The sequence below is a fragment of the Mesoplodon mirus genome, assembly GCF_964341445.2.
Source record: "Mesoplodon mirus genome assembly, chromosome: 3".
Classification (NCBI taxonomy): Eukaryota; Metazoa; Chordata; class Mammalia; order Artiodactyla; family Ziphiidae; genus Mesoplodon; species Mesoplodon mirus.
Genome location: NC_138978.1, coordinates 45,835,388 through 45,863,299, shown reverse-complemented (window position 1 = coordinate 45,863,299; position 27,912 = coordinate 45,835,388). Strand labels below are relative to the sequence as shown.

The 27,912-nt window shown below is 33.8% G+C and overlaps 1 protein-coding gene across 1 annotated transcript; it reads right to left on the bottom strand.

Annotated features, from left to right (window-relative positions):
• LOC309799364 (uncharacterized protein C1orf185 homolog) lies at positions 1-27,912 on the bottom strand (the record flags this gene model as incomplete). The annotated part of the gene is made up of 5 exons (XM_082612383.1): positions 1-476; positions 1,684-1,720; positions 16,094-16,229; positions 20,162-20,267; positions 27,855-27,912. 5 exons carry the CDS (start codon positions 27,910-27,912, stop codon positions 82-84), a joined length of 732 nt encoding a protein of 243 aa, XP_082468509.1. The 3' UTR covers positions 1-81.

Sequence of the window (27,912 nt, the reverse complement as noted above, 5' to 3'; positions counted from 1 at the left end):
CATGTTAAGAGACTCAGAAGCTGGTAATTCAGTTTTAACTTTACGTGATTTCAGTGTACACAAAGTTTCAAAAGAAAAAAGTCATTCAATATTATGTTGAAGGTTTTGTATTTCAACCTCTGTATTTCTTCGTGTAAATCTTCCCTTAATGTTGTCACCTTTTTGATCATCATAAAGTGTCATATTTAGTACATTTCCAGTACATTCTTCTAATGGAATGGTTGACAAGTATGAAAATATTTTCTCCATTACAGGCTCCCCGAGAAAAGGCATTGGAGGGCTCTTTTTCACTAGGGAATCATCAGAAAACCAGTCATCAGCTACTTCTATACTTTGGCTGTAATAAGAATCAGATGGTAACGTTGATAAGCTTAAGGTAGCACTGCTGGGATTTGTTGCCGAGGTAGTCTCTGAGGGGTCACAAATGACCTTTTTTGTTGCAAGGCAGAATTCATCTTTAGAATAACCTTTAATTGCTGTAAAAAAATTAGATTTACTATGAATATTACATATTCATGAGCCAAATCTTAATTATAAGGATAATGTTACTTTCTAAAATTCAAACTCTTCTTAGGGTTTTAATGAACAGGATGATGCAACAGTGAAAATGCTAAGTTGCTATCATCATCCATACAATGTTAAGTATGTAATGGGGAATCAGCAATATTTTCATGATAATCAAGAGTACAAAAATCTATTCTAAATAAAATCAACCTGTTTTAACAGGAGACGATTCTAAACAGGCTAGAAAGCTCAGTTCTGGAATGTCCCTTAAAATCAGAGATGGCAGACAGTTTCTTAACTATTTATAGCTAAATATTATCTTATTTAAAAAATAAATTTTAAAATGCCTCCTTAAGCAGGTAGATTACAACATGTTTGATCCACAGTGGGAAGGGCCTATGGGTTGGCTTTATACCAATTAAAGTAACAACTAACATTCATATAGTGCCTTACAATTTACAAAGCAGTTCGATATACTTCCAGATCTCATTTATCCTCTCAGTTATTCTTCAAGGTAGTTATTAGCCCTACTTCACAAAAGGTATGACTGAGACTGAGACTTAAAGGAATGTCACCAAAATCAGATACAAAATGGACTTCAATCTAGATTTGTGTTACTCTAAGTCCCATGCTTCTCCCACTACATTAGTTATGCTGCACAGTTGTAAATAAAAAATGTTAAGTTTTAGAAAAGATCACATTTACACAATATCCTAAAATATCCTTTATAATATTTTACATGTTAATTTTTGATATGAATATATAACATTAATTGTTAAAGCTGTTTTAAATACCTTATTACATTTTATATTCAGCACTTCTAAAATTATGTAGGAGGGTAATGATTTGAGGTACTAAGTCAATATCTAAAGGGTTACAAAACACTCATGTCTTTTAACTCTCCATCATTACTATATGGCATTGACTGTGATACCTTTATATAAAGAAGGGACAAAAATTAAAATTTCACATTTTAATTTAAGACAAGACATTATAAATTTTGTTTTCTAAAAAATATATGCCCATTCAAATATTAATAAATGTTTCCCTTGAATCTTTATGATTTCTAAAAATATTTAGATATTTAGGATATATTTAGGATAACCTCTTGATTCTTTAAAATGTGAATTGCTGGAAGTTGATTACAATTTATTCTAATTAATTGTTGAGGGTAAGTACCTTTTATATGTGCTGTTTCCTTTTTTCTTTGCTCCTCCTACATAAAAAAAACGTTATTTGTTTTAAAAATTAAGTTTTTAAACAATTTGATATATATTTCTATAATAATAATATATTTTAACATCATAATAAATTTTTGATAGAATCATATTTTCCACAATATGAATTTATTTTACCAAACTATATAGACAGGAAAGAAAAAGTGTTGAGGTATCATCTGAAAAGAATGTGAATTGGTTCAAGAAGGCAGTCTCCAGGATAGGGAATGAAGGGTGAAATAGAGTTCAACAGGATTATTTCTCTCCATTCTCACTAACTTAGAGTCACTTGGTTAAAACTAGAGAGGGCTAAAAAGTAATTACAATTCCTAGACTTGCTCATTCTATTAACTAATAACAACAAAAAAGTGAATTCTGGCAGAAGGCTTTTATAAAAATGCGACTATTCTTTTGAAGCAAGTAAAACATTTGATCAAACAATACATTCCAGATGTGTTCTGGGAAGTGTGGTGGTGTAGTCGTTCTCAAGCAGGGCATCAGAATCACCTGATGTGTTTATTAAAATGCTGATTCTTGGACATAATATCAGACCCTACTAAAACAGATTTTCTGGCAGTAGGGTTTAGGAGTATGCAGTGTAACACACTCCTCAAGCAGTTCTGATTCAGTTTTTCCTTAGACCACTAGATAAACAATGAGCTAGTGCATAGGGTGTTTGGTATGCGGTGGGTGAAGACAGAGAGATAACACTGTCTCTTGTGTTATAGGGGAACAGTGTGGGTATTCTATGCTGATTTTCATTGTCTTGTTCACCGAAAAAGGCTTGCTTAGGATATACATATATATAGGGTTTACATTTATATGAGAAATACATATATATAGGATAACACATAAGTACTTTTTCTTTTACAACTTACTTTACTTTTTGATCATTTTCAACTTTTATTAATATAAATGCCAGTATAGGCTCCTGACTTACCTTGCCTGGATTTAGGACCAATTCAATTTGTGACTCCTGTACAAATTATATTAGAACATTGCTTCTCACACTTTCATGTGCCTATGTATCACCTGGGGGAGCTTGTTAAAATGCATATTCTAACTCAGTAGGTTTGGGGTGGGGTCTGAGATTTTGCATTTCTAAAAGGCTCCCAGGTAATGCTGATATTGTTGGTCTGGGAACCACAGAGTAAGGTCCTAGACTGATTAGAATTCTACCCAAAGTAAGGGAATGACAAAATGGGCATTCTTATATACTGCTATATATAAATAGGTATAATTTTTCTGGAGGGCAACTTAACAAATCCATTTCTAGAAATTTATTATGCCAGGTAAATAATTTTGGATTTGTATAAATATTCAGTTACCAGAATGTTCCTCACAACACTGTTTAGCATTTTTAAAACCTACAATTTAAAATTCTAAAAGTAAGGAAATCTTTAAATGTTAGGATATGTGGATATTAATACAATGAGTATTCTTTCAAAATGATACTATAGTATCAGAAGTAAGTAAAGACTCAAAAAATGATGGGGACATATAAAAAAGACAGAGGAATAATCTTAAACAAGTGGCTCACTGGTTAAATTTAGGAAAATTTGAGCATCAAAATAATGATAATAATGGATTATATAATCTGCTGAATAAAATAGAAATCCATGAGTCTATACTAATAATAAATAAATAAAATAAGGAAGAGGGTAGGGCTTCTTTCTCACAGTAGAAAGCCAAGTGACAAATATGGATGGGAGTGGCAGAATTAGAAAATCATCATATTGTTACAGTTTTGTAAAGATAATCTCAAGTAATAATAATTTATATAGCTAATAAGTAGAGTTTGATGAAGAGGAGGATAGTTACATGTTTTCAAAGTGTCACCACACAGCTTGTTTATTAACTGTAAGGGTAAAAACAGAAATAATTCAGTGAAGAAAGAACAGACATCATCTTGATTATGTGATCAACTAAAATCACCAGTGAAGAGCAGATGTACACTGTACGCCTTCAGATGTGATAAACTGCAAGGAAAAGTCACACTGAGGAACAGTCTATGATCTATAAAATAACTGGCTTGTATTCTTCAAAAATGTCAATATCATTGAAAGACAAAGAAAGGAAATTTTAAAATATTTTGAACTAAATAATTATGAAAAAAAACATAAAATTTGTGGGATGTAACAAAAGAAGGCCTTAGAGGAAAATTTAAATATTAAATGTTTATATTATAAAAGAACAAAAGTCTAAGAATAATAAAGCATAAAACTCCAGGCAAGACTGATTCAGGAAAAGAGAAATATAATCAGGAATAAAAAGAGTACCATCACTAAAGATACTATAGATTTTAGAAGCATAATAAGAAGAAACTACTAAAAACTTTCTGCCAATAAACTAAACAATTTAGGTACAATGGACAAATTTACTGAAAAAAATTTCTAAACATACAAAATAGAAATATTTTGTATGTTCCACATCTGTTAAAGGAGTTAAATTCATAGTCAAAAATTTTTTCGGGCTTCCCTGGTGGCGCAGTGGTTGAGAGTCCACCTGCCGATGCAGGGGACACGGGTTCGTGCCCCGGTCCAGGAAGATCCCACATGCCGCGGAATGGCTGGGCCCGTGAGCCATGGCTGCTGAGCCTGGGCGTCTGGAGCCTGTACTCCGCAACGGGAGAGGCCACAACAGTGAGAGGCCCGCATACTGCAAAAAAAAAAAAAAAAAAAAAAAAAAAATTTCTCTTGAAGAAAATTCCAGACCTTGATGACTTCATTGGTGAATTCTAGAAAAAAGTTTGAGAAAGCAAAATAGCCCATTCTACACAAAAATTTTTCAGAAAGTAGAGGAGCAGGAACCATTTCCCTATTGCTTTGTGGCGAGAAAGAACTGTGATACTGAAATCTAACCAGATATTACAAAATAAGAAAATTATAAAATAATATCCCTCGTTAACATAGGTGCAAAAATTATTTAAAATATATTAGTAAATCAAACCCAGTGGGGTTTATTCCAGGAATACAGGGTTGATTTAACATTTGAAATTCAATGTAATTCACATTAACAAAATAAAAGAGAAAACCCATGTGAACAATTTTAAAAGATGCAGGAAAAGCATTTGGCAATTATCAGCAACCCTTCATGGCAAAACAAACAGACAAACCTCTCAGGAAACTAGGAATAGCAGGGAATTTCCTCAATCTGACTATATGCATCTACAAAAATTCTATAGCTAATTTCCTATTTAATGATGAAAAGCTGAATGTATTCTAAGATCAGAATATAAAAAGGATATCTGTTCTCAGTACTTCTGTTCATCATTATACTGGAGGTCCTATCCAATGCAGTAAGATGAGAAAATAAAATAAAAGCATAAACATTGGAAAAGAAATAAAACTGATGTTTTTCACAAATCTCATGCTTGTACATGAAGAAAACTTTTGTGGTCCTCAAAAAAACTACTAGAAGTAATAAATAAATTTATTTATAAAGGTCATAGAACACAGGTCAACTGTAGTAAAGATGGCAATTCATTACAAACTAATGTATAAACTAAATGTAACTCTTGGGACTTCCCTGGCATTCCAGCGGTTAAGACTCCACGCTTCCACTGCAGAGGGCACGGGTTCGATCCCTGGTCGGGAAACTAAGACCCCCATGTGGTGTGGGGTATGCTGCATGGTGCAGCCAAAAAAGAAGAAAAAAAAAAAGGTAATTTTCATCATGATCTCAACAAGATTTTTTCCAGCTAAAGTTCACCTTAAAACATATATGGACATGCAAAAGAATAAGAAAACCTAAAACAATGTTGAAAAAGAAGAATGAAATTGGAGAAATCATACTACTCAATTTTATAATTTACTATACAGCTAGAGTGTGATATTGGTAGAGATAGACACACAGGTCAATAAACCAGATAGAGAATGCAGAAACAGACTAACACATATATGCCCAACAGATTTTTCACAAAAGTTGCAAAAACAATTCAATGGAAGAGGATAGCCTTTTCAATAAATAGTGCTGGAATAATATGACATCAATAGCTCCCCAAAATGAACTTTGATTTAAACCTCACACTTTATACAAAAATTAACTAAAAATGGATCAGAGATAGAAATATAAAATGTAAAACGATAATAGCCAAAAAATCTTGAAAAAGAAGAACAAAGTTGGAGAACTTACTGATATCAAAACTTACTACAAAGCTATAGCAATGAAGACAGTGTGGTATTTGTATAAGGACAGATATATAGATCAATGGAATAGAACTGAGATTCCAGAAATAAATGCTCATATTTACAATCAGTTGATTTTTGACACAAGTGCTAAGACAATGTCATAAGAAAAGAATACTCTTTTCAACAAATGGTGTTGGGACAACTAGGTTTATACATGCAAATAAGTGAAGTTGGACCCATACCTCATACTATATACAAAAAACTAACTCAAAATGGATCAAACACTTAAATATCAGAGCTAAAACTATTAAATTCTTAGAAGAAAACAGAGGTGTAAATCTTTATGACCTCAATTAAGGAATGATTATAGATATGACACCAAAGACACAAGCAACAAAAGAAAAAAATAGGTAAACTGGACTCAAGAAAATTAAAAACATTGGTTCTTCAAACAACACCATAAGTAGAAAAGACAACCCATGAAATGGGAGAAAATTTTTACAAATCATATATCTGATATAGGATATGTATCTAGAATATATAAAGAATACTTAAAACTCAACAACAAAAAGACAAACAGCCCAAATAAAAAAAATGGACAAAGCTTTGAATAGATATTTCTCTAAAGAAGATATACAAATATCCAATAAGCACATGAAAGTATTTTCAACGTCATTAGGCTTTAAGGAAATGCATATCAAAACCATGACAAGATACCATTTGATGCCCACTAGGATAACTATAATAAAAAAAGACAGGTTAAAAACAAGGGTTAACAAGGGTGCCACAAAATATAATCTTCATATACTGCCTGTGGGGATATAAAATGGTGCAGGCACTTTGGAAAACAGTCTGGCAATTCTTCAAAGATTAAACATAGAGTTACCATATGACACAGCATTTCCATTCCTTGGTATATACCCAAGAGAAATGAAAACATATACCTGCACAAAAACTTGTATACAAATATACATAGTAACATTATTCATAATAGTCAAGAAGTGGAAACAACTCAAATGTCCTTCAACTGATAAATGGATAAACAAAATGTGATATATCCACACACAATGGAAAATTATTCATCCATGAAAAAGAATAAAATATTGATATATGCAATAACACAGATGGCCCTTGAAAACATTATGCTAAATGAAAAGGCAGATGCAAGAGACCTTATATTGTATATTTCTATTTATAAGAAATTCCAGAATAGGCAAATCTATAGGTACAGAAAGTATAGATTAGTGGTTGTCTAGGCCTAGGAGGGTTGGAGGAAAATGGAGGGGCAGTGATTACTAAACATACAGGGTTTCTTTTTGAGGTGATAAAGGTGTCCTAAACTTATTGTGAAGATGGTTCTATAACTCTGTGAATATCTATCTAAAAACTACTGAATTAGACACTTTAAAAAGGCAAATTCTATGGTATGTGAACTATATCTCAATAAAGCTATTAAATATAAAACAAAGCAACCTAAAACTAAGAAACTTTTGGAAGAGAACTTAGAAACAAATCCTTGTGACCTAGGGTTAGACTAAGAGTTATTGGACATGACACTTAAAGTATGATTCAAAAAGGAAAAATATACAACTCAACAACAAGGAAGCAAACAACCCAATGAAAAACGGGCAGAAGGCCTAAACAGAAATTTCTCCAAAGAAGAAATACAGATGGCTAATAGGAACATGAAAGATGCTCAACAGTGCTAATATTAGAGAAATGCAAATCAATTACAATGAGGTACCACCTCTCACCAGTCAGAATGACCATCATTTAAAAGTCTACAAATAACAAATGCTGGAGAGGGTATGGAGAAAAGGGAACCTTCCTACACTGTTGGTGGGAATGTAAGTCGGTACAGCCAATATGGAGAACAGTATGGAGGTTCCTCAGAAAACTAAAAATAGAATTACCATATGATCCAGCAATCCCACTCCTGGGCATGTATCTGGGCAAAACTATGATTCAAAAAAATACATGTACCCCTATGTTCATAGCAGTACTATTCACAATAGCCAAGACATGGAAACAACCTAAATGTCCATTGACAGATGAATAGATAAAGAAAATGTGGTATATATATATACACAATGGAATACTACTCAGCCATAAAAAAGAACAAAATATAAAGCCATTTGCAGCAACGTGGATGCAACTAGAGATTATCATACTAAGTGAAGTAGTCAGAAAGAGAAAAACAAATACCATATGATATCACTTATATGTGGAATGTAAAATATGACACAAATGAACCTATCTATGAAACAGAAACAGAATCACAGACATAGAGAACAGACTAGTGGTTACCAAGGGGGAGGGGATTGGGGGAGGGGTGGAGTGAGAGGTTGAGGTTAGCAGATGTAAGCTTTCATATGTAGAATGGATTAACAACAAGGTCCTACTGTACAGCACAGAGAAATATATTCAATATGCTATGGTAAACTGTAACGGAAAAGAATATATAAAAAAAGAATGTCTATATATGTATAAATGAATCACTTTGCTGTACAGCAGATTAATACAACATTGTAAATCAACCATCTTCAATAAAAACAAAACAAAACAAAAAGGTAAAATGGATAAATTGGACTTTACCAAAATTAAAACTTATGCTGTTTTTCATTTTGAGAGGATGAAAACACAAGTCATCAAATGGGAGAAAATATTTGTAAATCACATATCTGACAAAAAGACTTGTATCCAGAATATACTCTCTAGATTAAATAGAAAGATAATCCAAGTAGAAAATGCACAAGAGACTTGAAGAGACTCTTCACCAAAGAAGATATATGGATAGCAAAAAATTAAAAATATGAAAAGCTGTTCAACATCACTACCCGTTAAAGAAATGCAAATTAAAATCACTAAACACATTTAAATGGCTAAAGTTTAAAATGCTGCTAAGTACCTACCCAGTGATAAAGAGGATGCAAAAACATGATTCTCTTATACGTTACTGGTGGATATGTAATATGGTACAATCTGGAAATCAATCTGGAAATTTCTTTAAAAATTAAACATATTTACCACATGATCCAGAAACTGCATTCCTGGACATTTATTTTAGAGAAAGTAAAACTAATGTTTTCCAAAAAGCCTATACACAAATGATCATGGCATCCTTATTTTGTAATAGCTCCTAAATGGAAACAACCCAAATATTCCTCAATGGATAAATGGTCAAACAAACTGTGATATCTCCACACAATGTTACACTACTCAGTAATAAAAAAGGAAAAAACTATTGATACATGCAGTGATATGGAGGGATCTTAAGGGCATTATGCTAAGTGAAAAAAAGCCAAGCTCAAAAGGCCATATGCTATAAGATTCCATTTATATAACATTCTAGAAATGAAGAAATTATAGCAATGGAGAACAGATCAGTGGTTGCCAGAGGTTAGGGAAAGGGAGTGGGGGAGTGGCTATAAAGGGTAGTATGAGGGAGTTCCTTTATGGTGATGGAACAATTCTTCTGTATGTTGATTGTCGTGGTGGTTATACAAACCTATACATATGATAAAATGTCATAGAATTATATATAAAAACAACAAAAAGTGAGTACATGCATAAACTGGTAATCTTTGAGTTAGGTCTGTAGCCTAAATTTCCTGGTTTTGATAATGTATACTCATAATAAAGTATACAGTATACTTTTCATAAAGTATACTTATATAAGATGTCATTGGGGGAAGCGGGTAATAGGCATACAGGACATCTTTGTAATTTTTCTGCAACTTTTTTGTCTGTAATTCAGAATAAGATAAATCAATTGTATTTATATTTACTAACAACAAACAGTTGGGAAATAAAATTTTTAAATCAATACTATTTACCATAGCATAAAAATAACTATAAATAAAACTAAAACAAACGTGAAGGACTTCTATACTGAAAACCACAAACTAAAAAGAACACCTCAACAAATTAAGTTAATAAATTTAAATTGAAGAAGTCAATAAAAGTAGAGTGGGACTTTCCTGGTGGCACAGTGGTTAAGAATCTGCCTGCGAATGCAGGGGACACGGGTTTGATCCCTTGTCCGGGAAGATCCCACATGCTGCAGAGCAACTAAGCCTGTGTGCCACAACTACTGAGCCTGCACTCTACAGTCTGCGAGCTGCAACTACTGAGCTCACGTGCCACAACTACTGAAGCCCGCGTGCTCTAGAGCCCACGTGCCACAACTACTGAGCCCGTATACTGCAACTACTGAAGCCCACACGCCTAGAGCCCGTGCTCCGCAACAAGAGAAGCCACCGCAATGAGAAGCCCATGCACTGCAATGAAGCATAGTCCCCTCTCACTACAACTAGAGAAAGCCTGTGCACAGCAACAAAGACCCAATGCAGCAAAAAAAAAATAAATAAATAAAAAATAAAAAATCACTAGGAAAAAAAGTAGAGGAATATTATCCTCATAGAAAAATCAATATTAATATATCCATTCTCCCTAAATTGATTTATAGATTCAATGGCAGTTCAATAAAAATTCAAGCAGGCCGTTTTGAAAAACTAAACAAGCTGCTTTCTAAATTATATGGAAAAACAAAGCACCTAGAATAGCCAAAATATTCTTGAACAAAGAAGAATAAAGTTGATTCCATGACATAAAGCTACAATAATCAAGACAGTATAGTATTGTTTAAGGACAAATAGTTCACTGAAAAAAAATATGTAGTTCAGCAAATAAACCAACACATATACAATAGACTGATTTTCATTCAAAGTGACTAATTGGTTCAATGGGGAAAGAATGTCTTTTCAACAGAATTTTCTGGAACAACTGGATATCATCATAGAAAATGATGAAACTTTACTTCTACCTTATAGACCTAAACATAGAACTCAACACTATATAGCAAAGATAAAAGAAAATATAGAATATTTTTGCAAACTTAGATAAATATTTGTTAGGATACAAATTTCTTTTAAAAGAAAAAAATCATAGATTGGTCTTTATCAACATTAAAAATTTCTGCCTAACAACTGATACCATTATAAAAATGAACAGACAAGCCATGGTCTGGAAAAAAACATTCACAACATATATATCTTACAATAGACTAATTCCAAATTGTATTAAGAACTCCTACAAGTCATTAAGTTAAAAAACAAACAAAACAAAACCACTAAAAAAATTTTAAAAATAAGCAAAAACTTGAAAAGGCAGGTCACAAAAAAATATGCAACTGGTCAATGAACGCATGAAAAGGTGCTCAACATCTTTCGTTATCAGAAAAATGTAAATTTAAAGCATACTGAAATGCCATTACACACCCATTAAAATGGCTAAAATGTAAAAATACTAATAACACCAAATGTTGGCAAGGATGTGAAGCAAGTGGAACACTCATTTATTGTTGACAGGAGTGAAATAAGGTATAACCACTTTGGAAACTTGTTTGGCAGTTTCTTATAAGAATACACATATGTCTACCCAAGCCCCACCAATTCCACGGTCAGGTATTTTTCCAAGAAAAATGAAAATATATGTTTACTAAAAGTACATAAATATTTACAGCAGTCTTATTCATACTAGTCAAAAATTGGAAACAACACTAATGTCCATCAATAAGAGAATATATAAACATGTTATTGTATATTCATACAATGGAATACTACTTATTAATAGAAAGAACAAAGTTTTAGCACATACAGTAACATGGGTGAATCCCCAAAATATGTATTAAGTGAAAGCCATATGTAAAAGATATATATCATACAATTCCATTTGTATGAAATCTAGGAACAGATTAAAACTAAACTTTGTTGATATAAATCAGAAAGTGCTTACACGGGATGGTTAGAGGAATTGACTGGAAGGGGACATGAGGGAACTTTTTTAGATGATAAAAATATTCTGTATCTTGTTTTTGGTGTTGTTTAAATGTATATATCATTGTCAGGATTTACTGAGTGGAACATTTAAGGTCTTGCATTCTATTGTAGGCAATTATACATCAATAAAATATTTTAAAAATCATATCAATTTCACTTCAGTGTTATTCTTCCCCCAAATCCATAACCCCAGTATAATAATGAGAAAAACATCAGATAAATTCAAATTGAGGAATATTTTACAAAATATATGGCCAGTACTCCTCAAAACTGTAAAGCTCAGGTAAAACGAGGAGACTGAGATACAGTCACAGAGCAGAAGAAATTAGAGACAAATGCAATGTGGTATCCTGGATTAGGTCTTGAAAGAGCAAAAGTAAATTCATGTAAGAACTGGTGAATGCAAATAAAGTCTGAAGGTTGGTTAATAGTGATGTAACGATGTTGGTTTCTTAGTTTTGACAAATGTATCATGGTAAAATGATTTTTAACGTCAGGGAAAAATGGGTAAAGTACAAGATAATTCTATACTGTATTACCTTTGCAACTTTCCTGTAAATCAAAAACCATTCCAAAATACTTTACTTAAAAATCATATCATAGGGCTTCCCTGGTGACGCAGTGGTTGAGAGTCCGCCTGCTGATGCGGGGGACACGGGTTCGTGCCCTGGTCCGGGAAGATCCCACATGCTGTGGAGCGGCTGGGCCCGTGAGCCATGGCCGCTGAGCCTGCGCGCCCAGAGCCTGTGCTCCGCAGCGGGAGAGGCCACAACAGTGAGAGGCCAGTGTACTGCAAAAACATCATATCATAAAAGCATAAACATATAAAATTTCCTGTAATAAAAGCTAGCATAGGGTAGAAGGAGGTTGGATTGGGAGTTTGGAATTAGCAGATGCAAGCTGGTATATATAGAATGGATAAACAGGTCCTACTGTATAGCAGAGGGAACTATAATCAATATCCTGAGATAAACCATAATGGAAAAGAATATGAAAAAGAATATATATATATATATATATATATATATATATATATATGTATAACTGAGTCACTTTGCTGTATAGCAGAAATTAACACAACACTGTAATTCAACTATACTTCAATAAAATATAAAATTTTTAAAAAGCTAGTATAAGATGTACAAGGCTTTTATAAAGGTAATTGTAAAGCTTCATTGAAAGATATTAAAGATAACATATGTAAATACAGAGAAACAACATGTTCATGGATTAGAAAACTTATTATAGAGAATCAGCTTTTCCCAAATTGATCTAAAACTGCACTGCAGTTCCCCTCAAAATTCCAAAAGAATTTCAGTAAATGCTACTAGGCAGTTGGGCAAACATGGAAAAGAAGTGAAATTGGCTTGCTATTTACACCAAACACAGACATCAATTCTAGATTGATTAAAGATCTATGTAGTCAAAACTATAAAACTCTTAGATGGCAACACAGAAGAGTATCTTTATGACTTTGGAGTAGGGAAGGAAATAAATATTAAAGGAAAAGGCTGAGAAATTAGGTTACCTTAAAAATTAAAGAATGTTTTGTTCATCAAAACACACCATAAACCAGTGAAACAAAAACAGAAACAGATTCACAGACATAGAAAACAAACTTATGACTACCAAAGGGGAAAAGTGGGGGGGGGGATAAATTAAGAGTATGGGGTTAACAGATGTACACCACTATATATAAAATAGATAGACAACAAGGATTTAATGAATAGCAGAGGGAACTATATTCAATATCTTCTAATAACCTATAATGGAAAAGAATCTGGAAAATAATACATATATTATATACATACATTATATATGTAAAAGCTGAATCACTTTGCTGTACACCTGAAACTAACACAATATTGTAAATCAACTATACTTCAATATTAAAAAATAGTGAAAATAAAAGCCACAAAATGAAGATATCAAAATGAACATAACTGACAAAGGATTAGGTATCCATGTTAATATAATCCATTTATATTAATATAAAACATTTAACGTTTTATAATAAAAAGACTAATAGAAAAAGAGGTAAAAGATTTGAACAGACATTTTAAATAAGAGAAAACCATAATGGCCAATGAACTCTAGAAAAGAAAATCACCTAATTTTTTAGCAGGAAAATATAAATTAAAACTAAAGTGAGATATTAAGAGAATGAGAAGACAAGCCACAGGCTGGGTAAAAGTGTTTGCAAAAGACATATATGATAAAAGACTGTTATTAAAAATATACAAAGAACTCTTAAAACTCAACAATAAGAAAACAAACAACACAATTAAAAAATAAGCAAAAGATCTGAACAGACACCTCACCTAAGAAGATATACAGATGGAAAGTAAACATATGAAAAGATTATCAGCATCTTGTATTATTAGGGAAAGGGAAAATTAAAACAACAAAAAACTACTATATGCCTATTTTAATGGCAAAAATCCAAAACACTGACATCACCAAGTGGTGAGGATGTGGAGCAACAGGAACTCTCACTCGTTGCTGGGGATGCAAAATGGTACAGCCATTTTGGCAGTTTGGCAACAGAACTAAACACCTCTTACCATTTGATCCAGCAGTCATGCTCTTGGTAGTTACCCAAATGAGTTGAAAATATATGTCCACACAAAAACCTGCACATGAATGTTTATAGCAGCTTTATTCATAATTGCCAAAACTTGAAAGCAACCAAGATGTCCTTCAGTAAGTGAATGGATAAATAAATTGAAGTAGATCCATACAAAGGAATATTATTCAGCACCAAAAAGAAATGTGCTATCAAGCCTTGAAAAGACAGAGAGAACTTTAAATGCATATTAATAAGAGAAAGAAGCCCCAAAAGGCTACATACTGTATGATTCCAACTATATGACATTCTGGAAAAGGCAAAACTATGGAAACAGCTAAACAATCACTGGTTGGAGGGAAGGATGAACAGGGATGGAACAAGATTTTTAGGGTAGTAAAACTATTGTCTGATACTATGATGGTGCATACATCTCTGTCTCTCTGTCTTTCTGTCTCTTTGTTCCTGTTTCTCTCTGTGTGTATGTGTGTGTGTGCCTGTCTGTCTGTCTGACTCTCTCTCTCTATAGATATGTCAAAACCCATAGAATGTAGGATTCAAGAGTGAATACTAATGTAAACAATGGACTTTAGGTGATGATGTGTCAGTGTAGGTTCATTAGTTGTAACAAATGTACCACTCTGGAGCACGATGTTGATAGTGGAGGAGGCTGCACTTGTATGGGGGCAAGGAGTATATGAGAACTCTATTTTTTTCTCAATTTTGTTGTGAACCTAAAACTGCTTGGAAAAATTAAGTCTATTAAGAAAAACTACAGTGAGATACTATTACACATCCATCAGATTGTTAAAAATTTAGGAGCTTAAAAACATCAGTATTTGTTGATATGGAGCAATCCTAGCAATTATGCATGCCTGAGGGGAATGTATATTGACAGAACTACTTTGGAAAATAATTTGAAGTTATCTAATAATATTAAACATGCACAAACCCCATGAGCCAGTGATTCTACTGTTAGGTACATTCCCTATGGAAATTTCCTTCAAAAAAACCAACTGAAAACAATTCAAATGTCCATAACATAAAATTTGATATATTAATACAATGGAATATGATATAACAATAAAAAATGATGAACGATGGGTATATGCACCAACCTGGATGAGTCTCAGAAATGTAATAGAAAAAGGGAAGACTATATTAGACATGGAGTCCAAAACATATAAAATTTAATAATGCATTGATTAGCTATATCATAGTTTTAAATTTCTACTGGTGTCTCCCTTGTTTTACTTTGTCCATACAACTCTTTTGATGCCATATAACAGGAAGTTAATTATGTGTCTGCCTTTCCCACCTGTACTACACCAGCACTTTTAAGGTAGGGTTTGTATCTTACTATCCTCAATAGGTAGGGCCCAGAGCTCAGAATGTAATGAAGCCTTAATAAACCCTTATGAATTTCAATTAATATTTTGTAGTTAATTTCAATTAGTTGGTTTGGTTAGGTTATTTGGTTATCTGAGTATCCTCTTATCTCCAAATCTCTTTCTTCTGATAGGCTTGGCAATTTTTGCTTTGTTTTTTTTATGCCATTTATCTTCATCCCTGTAACAATTCCAATGTGGGGAATACAAGTTCTCAGGCTAGAGATACAGAGAAGCAACTGTAGAAGGAGACATTTTCATTTAGTCTTTCAGTTTCCTGTAATATAAACTCTAACTAGTTTGGGTAATTTAAATTTAGCTCCTTGTTAGTGTACCTCAAATTTAAAAATAATAGTGGATAATTTAAATAATTTAAAGACAACAATGCTAATGACATGGTGTCAAAAGAAATTATTTGAAAACATTGCTATAAAATATTACACATTACCTGTAATTGGAAATTTCCAGTATGAAAATTTTGAGAAATAAAAACACACGGAGAATGAGATTTAATCTTTGCCTTTGATGGTCTTTGTCTGAATCTCTCATCAATTGTTTTAAATTTGGAATCTTGAAATATTTCTCTGAAAAATATTTTATAGAGAATATTATTAAACATGAATTATAAAACAAAATTATTCTGTTTCCAACAGTTCTACAAAAACGTTTTAAAATCAGAATATATTATATATTTATTTTTAAAAGCACAAATCAACTTATATATTCCCTTTTCATATGTTACTGATTTCATTACACCTATTTTGTCCATAGAACATAAATTAAGCTACTTCTTCACAGGGTTAATACTTCCAGTTTGAAGATTAACCATCAGTCTTTGATAACCTTCTCTCTGGTTGTGAGATAATTAATCGACTTTAATGTCAATTAGTCTTTTCATAGATTTGCTTTTAATGGCAAAGGAAATTAAATGAAATGGAACTCAGTGGCCAATTTTATATTTAATAATGTCTCTGGCAAAAGTGAGTAGAAGGAAACTGAATTGAAACTAATGACTTACAAGGGAAGAGTACCTGTGATCTTTATGCATGCAGCCACAAGTAATTTTGAGAGAGGGTTAGAAATAATGAAGTAGCAAGTAAACTGATCAAAGCGGATCAGACAGTTAAGTATAAAGGAATGTAGTTTCTAATAGTAATGCTAAACTTAACAATTTAAAAAATAATGCTGATTGCCTTTTCTTCTTTCCTAGAAAATTTCCAAATTAATTCAAGAAATCATATTATGTTACTTATTGCATTATTAACAATTAAAATTCATTCATTTATTGAATTCAATTGACTTAACAAATATTTACTGAGTACTTACTATGCACTATGCATTATGCTGGATGTTGTATATACAGTGGCAGGGGAAAAAAAAGCACAGCCACTATACTCATGGAACTGTCATTGTTTAAGCTCTCATGGAGCTTAAATACTAGCAAGGAAGACAGGTATGAATAAAACAATCACAAGAAAATGAAAAATTACAACTGTGGAAAGTGTTATCAAGGAAAGCTACCTGCTACTCTGTGAGTTTATAAGAAAGGGAATTGACTTGGTTAGAGAGGTCAGGGAAGGCTTTTCTAAGGATGAGATGATTGAATTAGGCATCTGAAGAAATGGGAGTAGTTATTAGATAGAATGTAGTGGAGGAGGGGAGTTGTAGGAGTAAGAATATTCTAGTCAGAGAGAATATCAAGTGCAAAGACCTAGTGCCCAGGACCCCAGCAGGCTTGCTGGGGCCTGAGTGGTGGGGGGGGGACACTAGTCCCATTCCCCCGATCTTCAGATCCCCTAGGGTCCCTCCCTGTTCACCTCTACTCTTCCCCCTTCTCTTGTTCCCACGTCCCCAGGACCCATGTGGATGGAGGGTCCTCAGAAGGTGGAGGACCAGACCTGGGACCCCAGCATGCTCCCTGGGGCCCAAGTGGGCAGGGGAAATGCTGGCCGCATTCCCCTCTGATCCTCCAAACCCCTGAGGGTCTCTCCCTGTCCCTGTTAACCCCCTTGCTGTGAATGGGTCTCTCCAGGCATGGGAACCCCTTCCTTCTCCCAGCCACCCCTCAGGGGTGCCAGTACCATCTCACCTCCACTTCTCTTCCTCCCTCGCTCCCCCCATCGTCCTACCTAGTCACTTGGGGGTTCCTCCCATCCCCTTGAGTGTCAAGGCCACCCACCAGCGTATGGTAGGTGCCCTAGTTGTGAGGAGATGCAAACTCCATGTCCTCCTACTCCACCATCTTGACTCCATGCCCCCCAGTTGTATGATTTTATATACCCTCTATACATTGATAACCTAAATCTTCAGGCCTGATTTCTCCCCTGAAGTTCACACATGTATATCTGACTGTCTAACATTTTTACTTGGATGTTTCATAGGCTTTCAAACTTACATCCAAAATACAACTCCTAGTTTACCACCACTCCCTCAACTTGTTTCCCTCCCAATCACCTCCTCATCTCAATAAATGGCATGATTAACTAGTCAGTTGCTCATGATAAAAATGTGGGTATTAGCATTAACTCTGCCATTTCACTTATCTTTCCTTACCTCATCCAATCCATCAATAAGACATGCTAACTTTACCTGAAAAACTACCCCAATTCCAGCCCCTTCCCTTCATCTCCTCTACTTCCATATTAGTCTAAGACACAATCATCCTTAACATGGACTGTGCAGTAGCATCCTAACTTGCCTCTCTGCTTTTACTCTTGTTCCATTAACATACAGGATTCATAAAGACATAAGAAAATTCTTTTAAAAATATGAATCAGAACTCTCATACATTGCTGACGGGAATGTACATCCATCTTGGAAAACTGTTTAGCAGTTTCTTATAAAGCTAATCATACTATCCACCAATTCCACTCTTACCCAAGGGGAGTGAAAGCACATGTACAAAAAGATTAGAATGTTCACAGCAGCCTTATTTCCTAAGGACTAAATGTTGGAAATGACCTAAATGTCCATTAACAGAAAAATGGATAAACAAACTGAGGTAAATTCATACAATGTAATACTGCTCATTAATCAAAAGAATGAACAGATAAATGCAATAGCATAAATGAATCTCAAAAATATTACATTAAGTGAAAAAAGCAGACATAAAAAGTCCATTTATATGAAGTTCAAGAATAGGTAAAATTAATCTATGGTGATAAAAATCAGAATAATGACTGCCTCTGGGTAGGAGGTGGGGAGAAATTGCTGGAAAGCAGGATGAGGGATCCTTACAGGATGATAGAAAATGTCTATATCTTGACTGGGGTTGTGATTACATGGGAATATATTTGTTGAAATTCAACATCATATATTTAAAATCTGTATCTCAAATTTTTAAGTGTTATTAAAATGTAAATCATCTACAGGTGGCATTGTAGTCTTTAAAATGGGGATAATATTACTGCAACTTCATGGGGCAGTTATGAGGTCTAAATGAGATAACTACATATAAAGCACTTAGAACAGCGTGCAGTAAACACTTGATTTTAGCTATTATTATGATGATAATGTCATTCCCTTGCTTAAAACCTTCTGATGGCAGAAATAATAAAATCTAAACTCCATGTTTTAGCCTACAAATTCCTGTGTGATTTGACCCTTATCTCCCTCTTTAATCACATCATTATTTCCCTCTCACTTCAGTCTACTCACACTGACTTTCTGTTTACTGAACAATACTAAGATCATTCCTACTTGGAGTTTCTGTACTTGCTATCCCATTAGCTTAGAAAAAAGCTCTTCTACAGGGCTGTCACATGTCTGGCTTCTTTTTTTAACTTAAGTCTCAGATTAAATACTACCCACTTGAAGAGACATTCCCTGACCACTTTATTTGTTAATTATCTGTCTCCTCCCAGTGGCACTGCAAGTCTGTGAAAGAATGAATTAGTGAATAATTTCTGGTTTTCTGACTTGTGCAAGTGGATAGTATGTATTCATTTACTGAAATAGGGAATACTGGAAGAGTGTGTGGGAAGATCGTATTACAATTTAAATATTTTAACATGAGCCAAAGCAAATACTGAACCAATTAAATAATAAAAAAACACCAAATTTTAGGGTTGAAAGGAACTGAGGTATCAAGTATCTTTTTTCCATCTCTGGTAAAAGACTACATTTAGACCATACCAGAGATTCTGTCAGCTCTCTTCTTAAATATCTCCTAAAGAGAGTCTTTTTCTCTCAGTAATGTTTTTAACCTCTAAGTTAGTAGTCAAAATTTTAAAAGTTTTCTAGCCTTCTATTATAATTCAAACCCATGTCTTCTACGGAATAAAATAGATCTCGTTATTCCTTAAAATTTTAATGCATGAAGATTGCTATTATACTGCTCGGACTATTATACTACTAGGACTTCTCTTTTCAGGCTACTCTAAACATGTAAAGTTTTCTCTCCCCAATCAAATTACAGAATGAATATCATTATAGTTATTTAAATTTAATACCATTTGAGAAAATCTTTCACTGAATTTTTAAAAGAAAAAAAGTCAAATGTTCTAATAAATCTTACCTTCGTTTGCAAATCAGGAACCACAAAGCTGATGCCAAAGCCAAGAAACCAATTCCCAAAGTAACAGCACCAGCAGCCAGAAAATAGGTTAAGTGGCTTAAAAAACCTATACAAATAAATTATAAAAGATTATTTCAGGCATATACCTTCATTCTCTATGTAAAATTAAATGACATAATAGCTTAACACATAATGTAGTGTTAATAACACATAATGTGTGTTAATACACATTAACACCCATAACACACATAATGTGCATTAATAACACATAATAACCCATAATGTAGTGTTTAAGACATTAATGAGGAGGTTGGGAGACCTGAATTCTGGTCCTTTGTAATTCTAATAAATTTCAAGACCCTGAGTTTGAGAATTACTCGGGGCCTCATCCTCATTAGGGCCCAGGGCACATTTTTTTGACCCTATCAAAATTTGAGACCTAGGTTTTGCTTGTTTTTATACAGCTGTCACCTCCTTGCTTCTTATCTAGCTGTCTCCCTTTCCAGTCCAGCTGTGAATTTTTATGCTACTTTTCCAGTATCATTCTTTGCAGTCCTTCAACATAAGAGGATTTCCATTTTAAGATTTTTATTATCAGTCACTACAAGGAGGTAGATGAGGGTACTAAAGAACAAATATGAGGTATTTTTAAAGATCTTAGAAATCTTTAAACATTTTATCTCTACTTTTTCTCAGGAACAGTAAAAGATCATAGCCAAAAGCTAAATAAAAACAATGTAAATAATGATATATCATAGGTTTATAACTGGAAAAGCCTACAGGAATTATATGGTATAACTCCTTCATTTTCCAGGTGATAAAACTGAGGCCTAGGTGAAAGCAGTAAGTGAAGTAAGGTCATGCAGCAAATTAAGGGCAATCCTCTGTTTTTTTCTATTATCGTATCCCTGCTACCAAACATCTTAATACTGGTATGTATTAAAAAGAATTAAGAATAAAGAAAGCATGAGATATTTATAGTTAGGTTGGTCAAGTATTCATTAAGATTCTGAAATCTGCTACCTAAGCATAAAGCAAGCTGTAGAAAGCTTTCACAGAAGGCTGTATAGAATTTGAAGGGCCTTAAGACAACTTAGGAGTATATTATTTGGGGGAAAAGAGGTTTAAAGTATAAAACTAATAGAAGATCTTTATGTGTGAACATATTATAAGTTCCACTAAGGGTATGACATGATAAAGACTTTGTTGTTCCCATACTTTTGTTGTTTTCTAAGTAATTTCCAACTTTCTAGATGGTGCCTCTCAAATCTTAGTTTTCTTTGGGTTCAGAAATATCTACATTTGGAAATTAATTAATGGTACAAAAAAGTAACATAAGGCTATTTATCAAAGTGATACAATATGAAAAAACACCTCCAATTTTCATTTTTATATATGAAACAATATTGATATTTTGGACCAGATAATTTGTTGTGAGGGACTGTCCTGTGCATTGTGCCAAAGATATCTCCAGGCATTACCAAATGCATTCTGAGGGGCAGAACTGTCCTCAGTTGAGGATCACAGGCATAGTGGTATAAGGAAATATCAGATAGTATTAAATGATAAAAGCAAGATAGATAAAACACATATTTTTTAAAAATTTAAAGATATAGTTGTACTCAAATATAAGATAAATATTTCTATGGACAAAAGAAGAAAAGCAACACACAGAAATAAGTAGGAGCTAAAACTACAAGCATGCTAGGCACCGAGATCTGGAAGCAGGAATTAACTAGAAGAAGCAGAAAATATCAGTGAGAGAATTCCCAGACCAAGCCATCCTCTGGCGTGGTGAATGACCAACTCAAAAAAGAACCAAGGAGGAATCCTGGAAATTATAAATTTAAAAATTTTAAGATGGAGTACATGCTTCTTTAAATACAAAGAATTAATGAAATGAAAGATAATACTGAGAGATTCACCCAATTACATAAAAAAGTGAAAAATATGATAAATTATGAGACTTGGAAAAGATTAAGAGCATATAGCATAAAACTAATAGGGGTCCCAAAAGAGAATAGAGAAGTAGCAGAGAAGCAATATTAAGAGATACAGCCTAAAAATGTTTTTTCTTTTCCTTTTTAAAAATTAATTAATTTATTTTTGGCTGCGTTGGGTCTTCGTTGCTGCATGCGGGCTTTCTCTAGTTGCGGTGAGTGGGGGCTACTCTTTGTTGCGGTGCGCGGGCTTCTCATTGCGGTGGCTTCTCTTGTTGCGAAGCATGGGTCCTAGGCACGCAGGCTTCAGTAGTGGCTCGTGGGCTCTAGAGCACAGGCTTAGTAGTTGTGGCGCACGGGCTTAGTTGCTCCGCAGCATGCGGGATCTTCCCGGACTGGAGATTGAACCCATGTCTCCTGCATTGGCAGGTGGATTCTTAACCACCGTGCCACCAGGGAAGCCCAGAAGGTTTTTTCTTTAAAAAACTTTTTTTCAATTTACACATACTAAAATTCACTTGTGTGTGTGTGTGTGCAGTTCTGTAAGTTTTGACAAATATAAAAAGTATTTAATCACCACCACAACCAAGTTACAGAAAACTTCCATCAGGCATACAACCAATAAATGAGGGAACAATAGTAATTAAAAAATTGCTAAAGTCCATCTTTCCCTAGTATAGACAATGAATATCTTTAGATTTTGTTAGAAAAACAGTTAAGTATAAATGCTAATGGGCTTCCCTGGTGGCGCAGTGGTTGAGAGTCCGCCTGCTGATGCAGGGGACACGGATTCGTGCCCTGGTCTGGGAAGATCCCACATGCCACGGAGCAGCTAGGCCCATGAGCCATGGTCGCTGAGCCTGTGCGTCTGGAGCCTGTGCTCCGCAACGGGAGAGGCCACAACAGTGAGAGGCCCGCATACCGCAAAAAAAAAAAAGCTAAATATTTAAGGGTATCATAAAAGAGGATATCTAAATGGCCAATAAATATATGAAAACTTCATTAATAATCACAGAAATGCAAATTAAACCACAATGAGTCAATACGACAACCCTGTACGATGCCTAAAATGAAAAAGATGGAAAATATCAAGTGCTGTCAAGGTGGCAGAGTAACATGAATTCTCACTCACTGTTAGTGGGAATGTAATTTTCTATAATACTTTGGAAAACTGTTTGGCACTATTATTAAAGCTGAACATATACATGCCCTATGACCCAGCAACTCTTAGACATATACCAAACTGAAGTACATATATATTTTCTTAAAAATATATGCTAGAATGTTGACAGCATCACTTTTATGTGTGTACGTTGATAGAGACACAAACTGGAAACTACCCAAAGGCCCACTGATAGTTAAACGGATAAATTTTAAAAGTTTAATTGATTTAAGGAAGCAAAATGTCCTATAACAATGGGAAAGAAGAGAGTACAACTATGCACAACAAAGTGGATAAATTTCATAAATAATGTTGGGCAAAAGAAGGCAAACAAAGACATCAGGGGGGAGTCCAGGGATGCTGGTAATTAATGTACTGTTTCTTGAACAGGGTGCTGGTTATAGAGATGTGTTCAGTGAAAATTCAAGCTTAACATTTATGACTTATGATTAAACTAGATCTATATGTATCATCATAAATAGAACTGAAGAACCTAGTGTTCAGTGAATAAAGCAATTTCCATAAATTTATATTCAATTATTCTAATCACATACTGATACCACTTATGCACATTAAAAGAAAACACAAAATGATACTTTTTAAAAAACAATGTGACAGAAGTATTAAAATACACCATACTCATGATATTAGTTGTGTCTGGGGAGGAAATGAGGGGAATGGGACTATGGATTGAATATAAACTTAAGACTTTACCTGTAATGTTTTCTTTAAAAAATTTAAAATCTGAAGTTTATATGACAAAAAAATATTTATTTAGTAGAAGATTACATGAATGTTTGTTATTCTTTGTCCTTTTCTTTTTACTTTTCTGGTTTTCTCAAATATAAAAACAATAGGATCTCAATTTTGTAAAAAAAAAAAAAAGAAAGAAAGAAAAAAAAGAAAAAGGGAGAAACATACTTTTACAAGGAAAATAATCAATATTGGCTACTCCTGGGGTGAGGGCTTAGTTATAATTTTCCACTCCAGACCTTTCTGTACATTCAGATTTTCTAGCATGAGAATCTTAGAAAAATCAGGAACAAAAATTTTTAATCTTCATATGTGATTATTGACTCCTTTACTTAGTACAAGTCTCATTGCAGCAACTTCTCTATTGTTATCACTGTGTTTACACCCTACTTAGCTTTCTCCTCCTTAAGATCTCTGCCCTCCTCTTTATCCTTGTTGTAATTCTCCATTAGGGAAGAAAATAGGTGTGATTAGTAAAACACCATTCTAGTCCCTGGCTTAAATGGGCCATTTATATCTCAGGGGAATTCCAGTGAGCTATAGAGAATATGAACGTTCCCAAACCACTTTACCAAGAGAAAGACAAATTACATATTTTCTAATACCTCCAACAAATCACACTTTATCTATAAATCAATCTGTAAAATGAAAAGGCTTGACTCTATGATTATAAAGATCCCCTCTCACTTTGAAGATTTAGTCAATATATAAGTTAAAGAAACATTATATACAGAGGTAGGATTTTTACTTTCTTGACTCTGCCCTTAAGTATGCTATCTAAAGTAATGACTCCTCACTTTCAACAGTCACTTTATTATGTGATGTTGTTTCTTTGTCTTTAATAATTGCTATAATAAATAGTCTTCTTTACTTATTGGTTTACTGTCTATTGTCTGTCTTCTTCTACAAGAAGATAAATCTTTTTCACTCTGGTATTCTTAGAGTTTAGAATAATGACTGGTTACTCAAAAATGATTGACTATTCAATGAATAAACGATAGGCACTGTGCTACATGTTAGTATTAGAAAAATGAATAATAAAGGTATGTGGGTTTTTCTTGTTTTTTGTTTTGTTTTGTTTTTTGGCTGTTCCACTCAGCATGCAGGATCTTAGTTCCCCGACCAGAGATCAAATCTGCACCCCCAGCAGTAGAAGTGTGGAGTCTTAACCACTGGACCACCAGGGAAGTCCCTAGGTATGTGGTTTAGTAGGAAGTTCATATATGTGAAAAAGAATAAGTGCAATTAAAAAGGTATTATAGGCATTATAATGGAAGAAATAAATAGAAAATACAGATACAGGAAGATCTGTAAAAAGATAGGAGAAAAATTTTTTAAAACTCCATAGTCTAGTTAAACTTGGTTTGAGAACTTTCTATGGCCAAACCCTTGCCAAGAATTGGTGACTGAGGACTTCTTTGGTGGCACAGTGTTTGAGAGTCCGCCTGTCAATGCAGGGGACACAGGTTCGATCCCTGTTCCAGGAGGATACCACATGTTGCAGAGCAACTAAGCCCATGCGACACAACTACTGAGCCTGCGCTCTAGAGCCCATGAGCCACTACTACTGAGCCCATGTGCCACAACTACTGAGCCTGTGCACTACAACTACTGAGCCCATGCACCACAACTATTGAAGCCCACATGCCCTAGAGCCTGTGCTTTGCAACAAGAGAAGCCACTGCAATGAGAAGCCCGCACGCCGTAACAGAGTAGTCCCTGCTCGTCACAACTAGAGAAAGCCCACATGCAGCAATGAAGACCCAACGCAGCCAATAAATAAATAAATAAACGAACAACAAAAAAAAGAATTGGTGACTAAAAGATAAGTAACACATGGTCATAGAGTTTAAAATCTGGAGGGTACAACATTTAAACAGAATATTTGTTACAATATTCTAATTACTATGATAATGACCTGTTGACAGCACTAAGACAACAGAGACACTTTGACTAAGTGCAGGAACAGTTTCTTAGAGAACACCTGAGCTAAATCTTACAGAATGAGTAAGAGATAGCTAGCCAAAGATATTAAATCCTAAACCAGGGTATGACCATTTCACCTTAAGATAAACAAAACTTTCTCTCTATGCACAGTAACCTCCAGCTTACAGTTGATCCTTTTCTTACCATTTGCAGCCAAAACTCTTAAAATGAGAATTTCTACTTCACAACTTCTATTCCCAAGGTCATTAATAACTTCATTAACATAAAATTGAAAGGTCACTATTGACCATTCTCTCTCTCTCTTACCTTGGCGTAAGTAAAATAAATTCACTTGGTTTTTTCCCATTTCTCTGTCTATAATGTTATTGCCTTTATAGGTTCCTCTTCCCCAGTCTGTCTATCCTTTAACCTATCTATCTATAGCTAGATATATACATATCCTTTAACATATCTACATATGGATATATATAGATATATAAAGGATATAGATAAATATAGACATGGATATAGATGTTATTTATCTGTATCTATGCCTATATCTTTAACCAGAATTACTATATATTTGTGTCAGGAGTAGTTTCAGATTATCTTTTGTAGTGATTCCAGAACTGAATGTTCAGTTTTATTTTTTGAGTATTCAATAACTTTTTATTATACTCTCTTGGGGTTTTGCCAGATTTTGTCTCAGGTTTACTCCAGTTCAACAAATGCTTATTGAACACCAAATATGTGTGAGATACTGTTTGAGACACCAAGGGAGGGATAAAAGGCCATTGAAGTAAGAATGAATCCTTACCCTGAGGTTTAAAACTCTATAATGAAATATAAGCAGGGCTCATATACAACTGGTATAAAAAGTTGACCACACTGATTTTTTTTTTAGTTGGTGGCTCCTCTGATTGAATACAAAGCTAACTAGGAAGAACTTGTACTTGGAAGAGATACTTATGCTGGTTGGACTTTAATGTTATTATTTGAAAAATGGGAGTCATATTACCTGTCTCACATAATTAGAATAAGGAATAAATAAGATAATGTTGCAAGGAATTACTAAAATAGTAAAGAAGATGACACCTCAAACAGCATGCCTATACCAGGCCATAAAGCAAGACTCAACAGTTTTATAGGATTATTACAGATACCACATTCTCTGACAATAATAATATTAATTTTAAACTAGTAACCTAATGCATACTCTAGGAAAAGCTTCCATACTTGGAAATTTTTAATCTCACTGTAAATAACTCTTGCATTAAAGAAGAAATCAATGGAAATTTGGAAATTACATAAAACTAATCAATAATGAAGCACTATGTATAAATGCTTGCAGCAACAAAGCTGAAGACAAATTCAAGGGGAAAAAAAAGCTGAAAAAAATGAGCTTAGCATTCAGATTGCAAGTTGAAAAAGACAAGCAAAGTGAGTCCAAATAATGTGGAGGAAGGAAATAAAAAAGAACAGAAATTAGTGAAAAATATAAAGATTTTAGGTAAACACTAACAAGATTAACAAATCTCTAGTAAGAGTAACCAAATTTTAAAAAAGAAGGCACAGGTAAACAATTTCAAAGATAAAGAAAGAACATAATTACAGTTACAGCAGAAATTAAAATAAGAAAATACTTTCAACAAATTATGCTAGTATATTCTAAAACTTATATTAAATTATATATACCTAAAAAGTGACTTACAAAAAGTGACTCAAGAATAGAAAACCTAAATGAACATGTATCAATTAAACTTAATCAACAGTTACAAAATTTCCCCGAAAAAAAACAGCAGGCCCCAATAACTTTACAATTTCTACTGTATACCCATGATTCAAGTATTTCGTATCTAATACAAGCCCTTCCAGAGAATAGAAAGAGGTTTCTGGCTGTTTGTCCAAATGTATTTTCCTCTTCTTCCCAGGCAAAAAGCTAGACTACATGTCCCAGCTTCCCATACCAT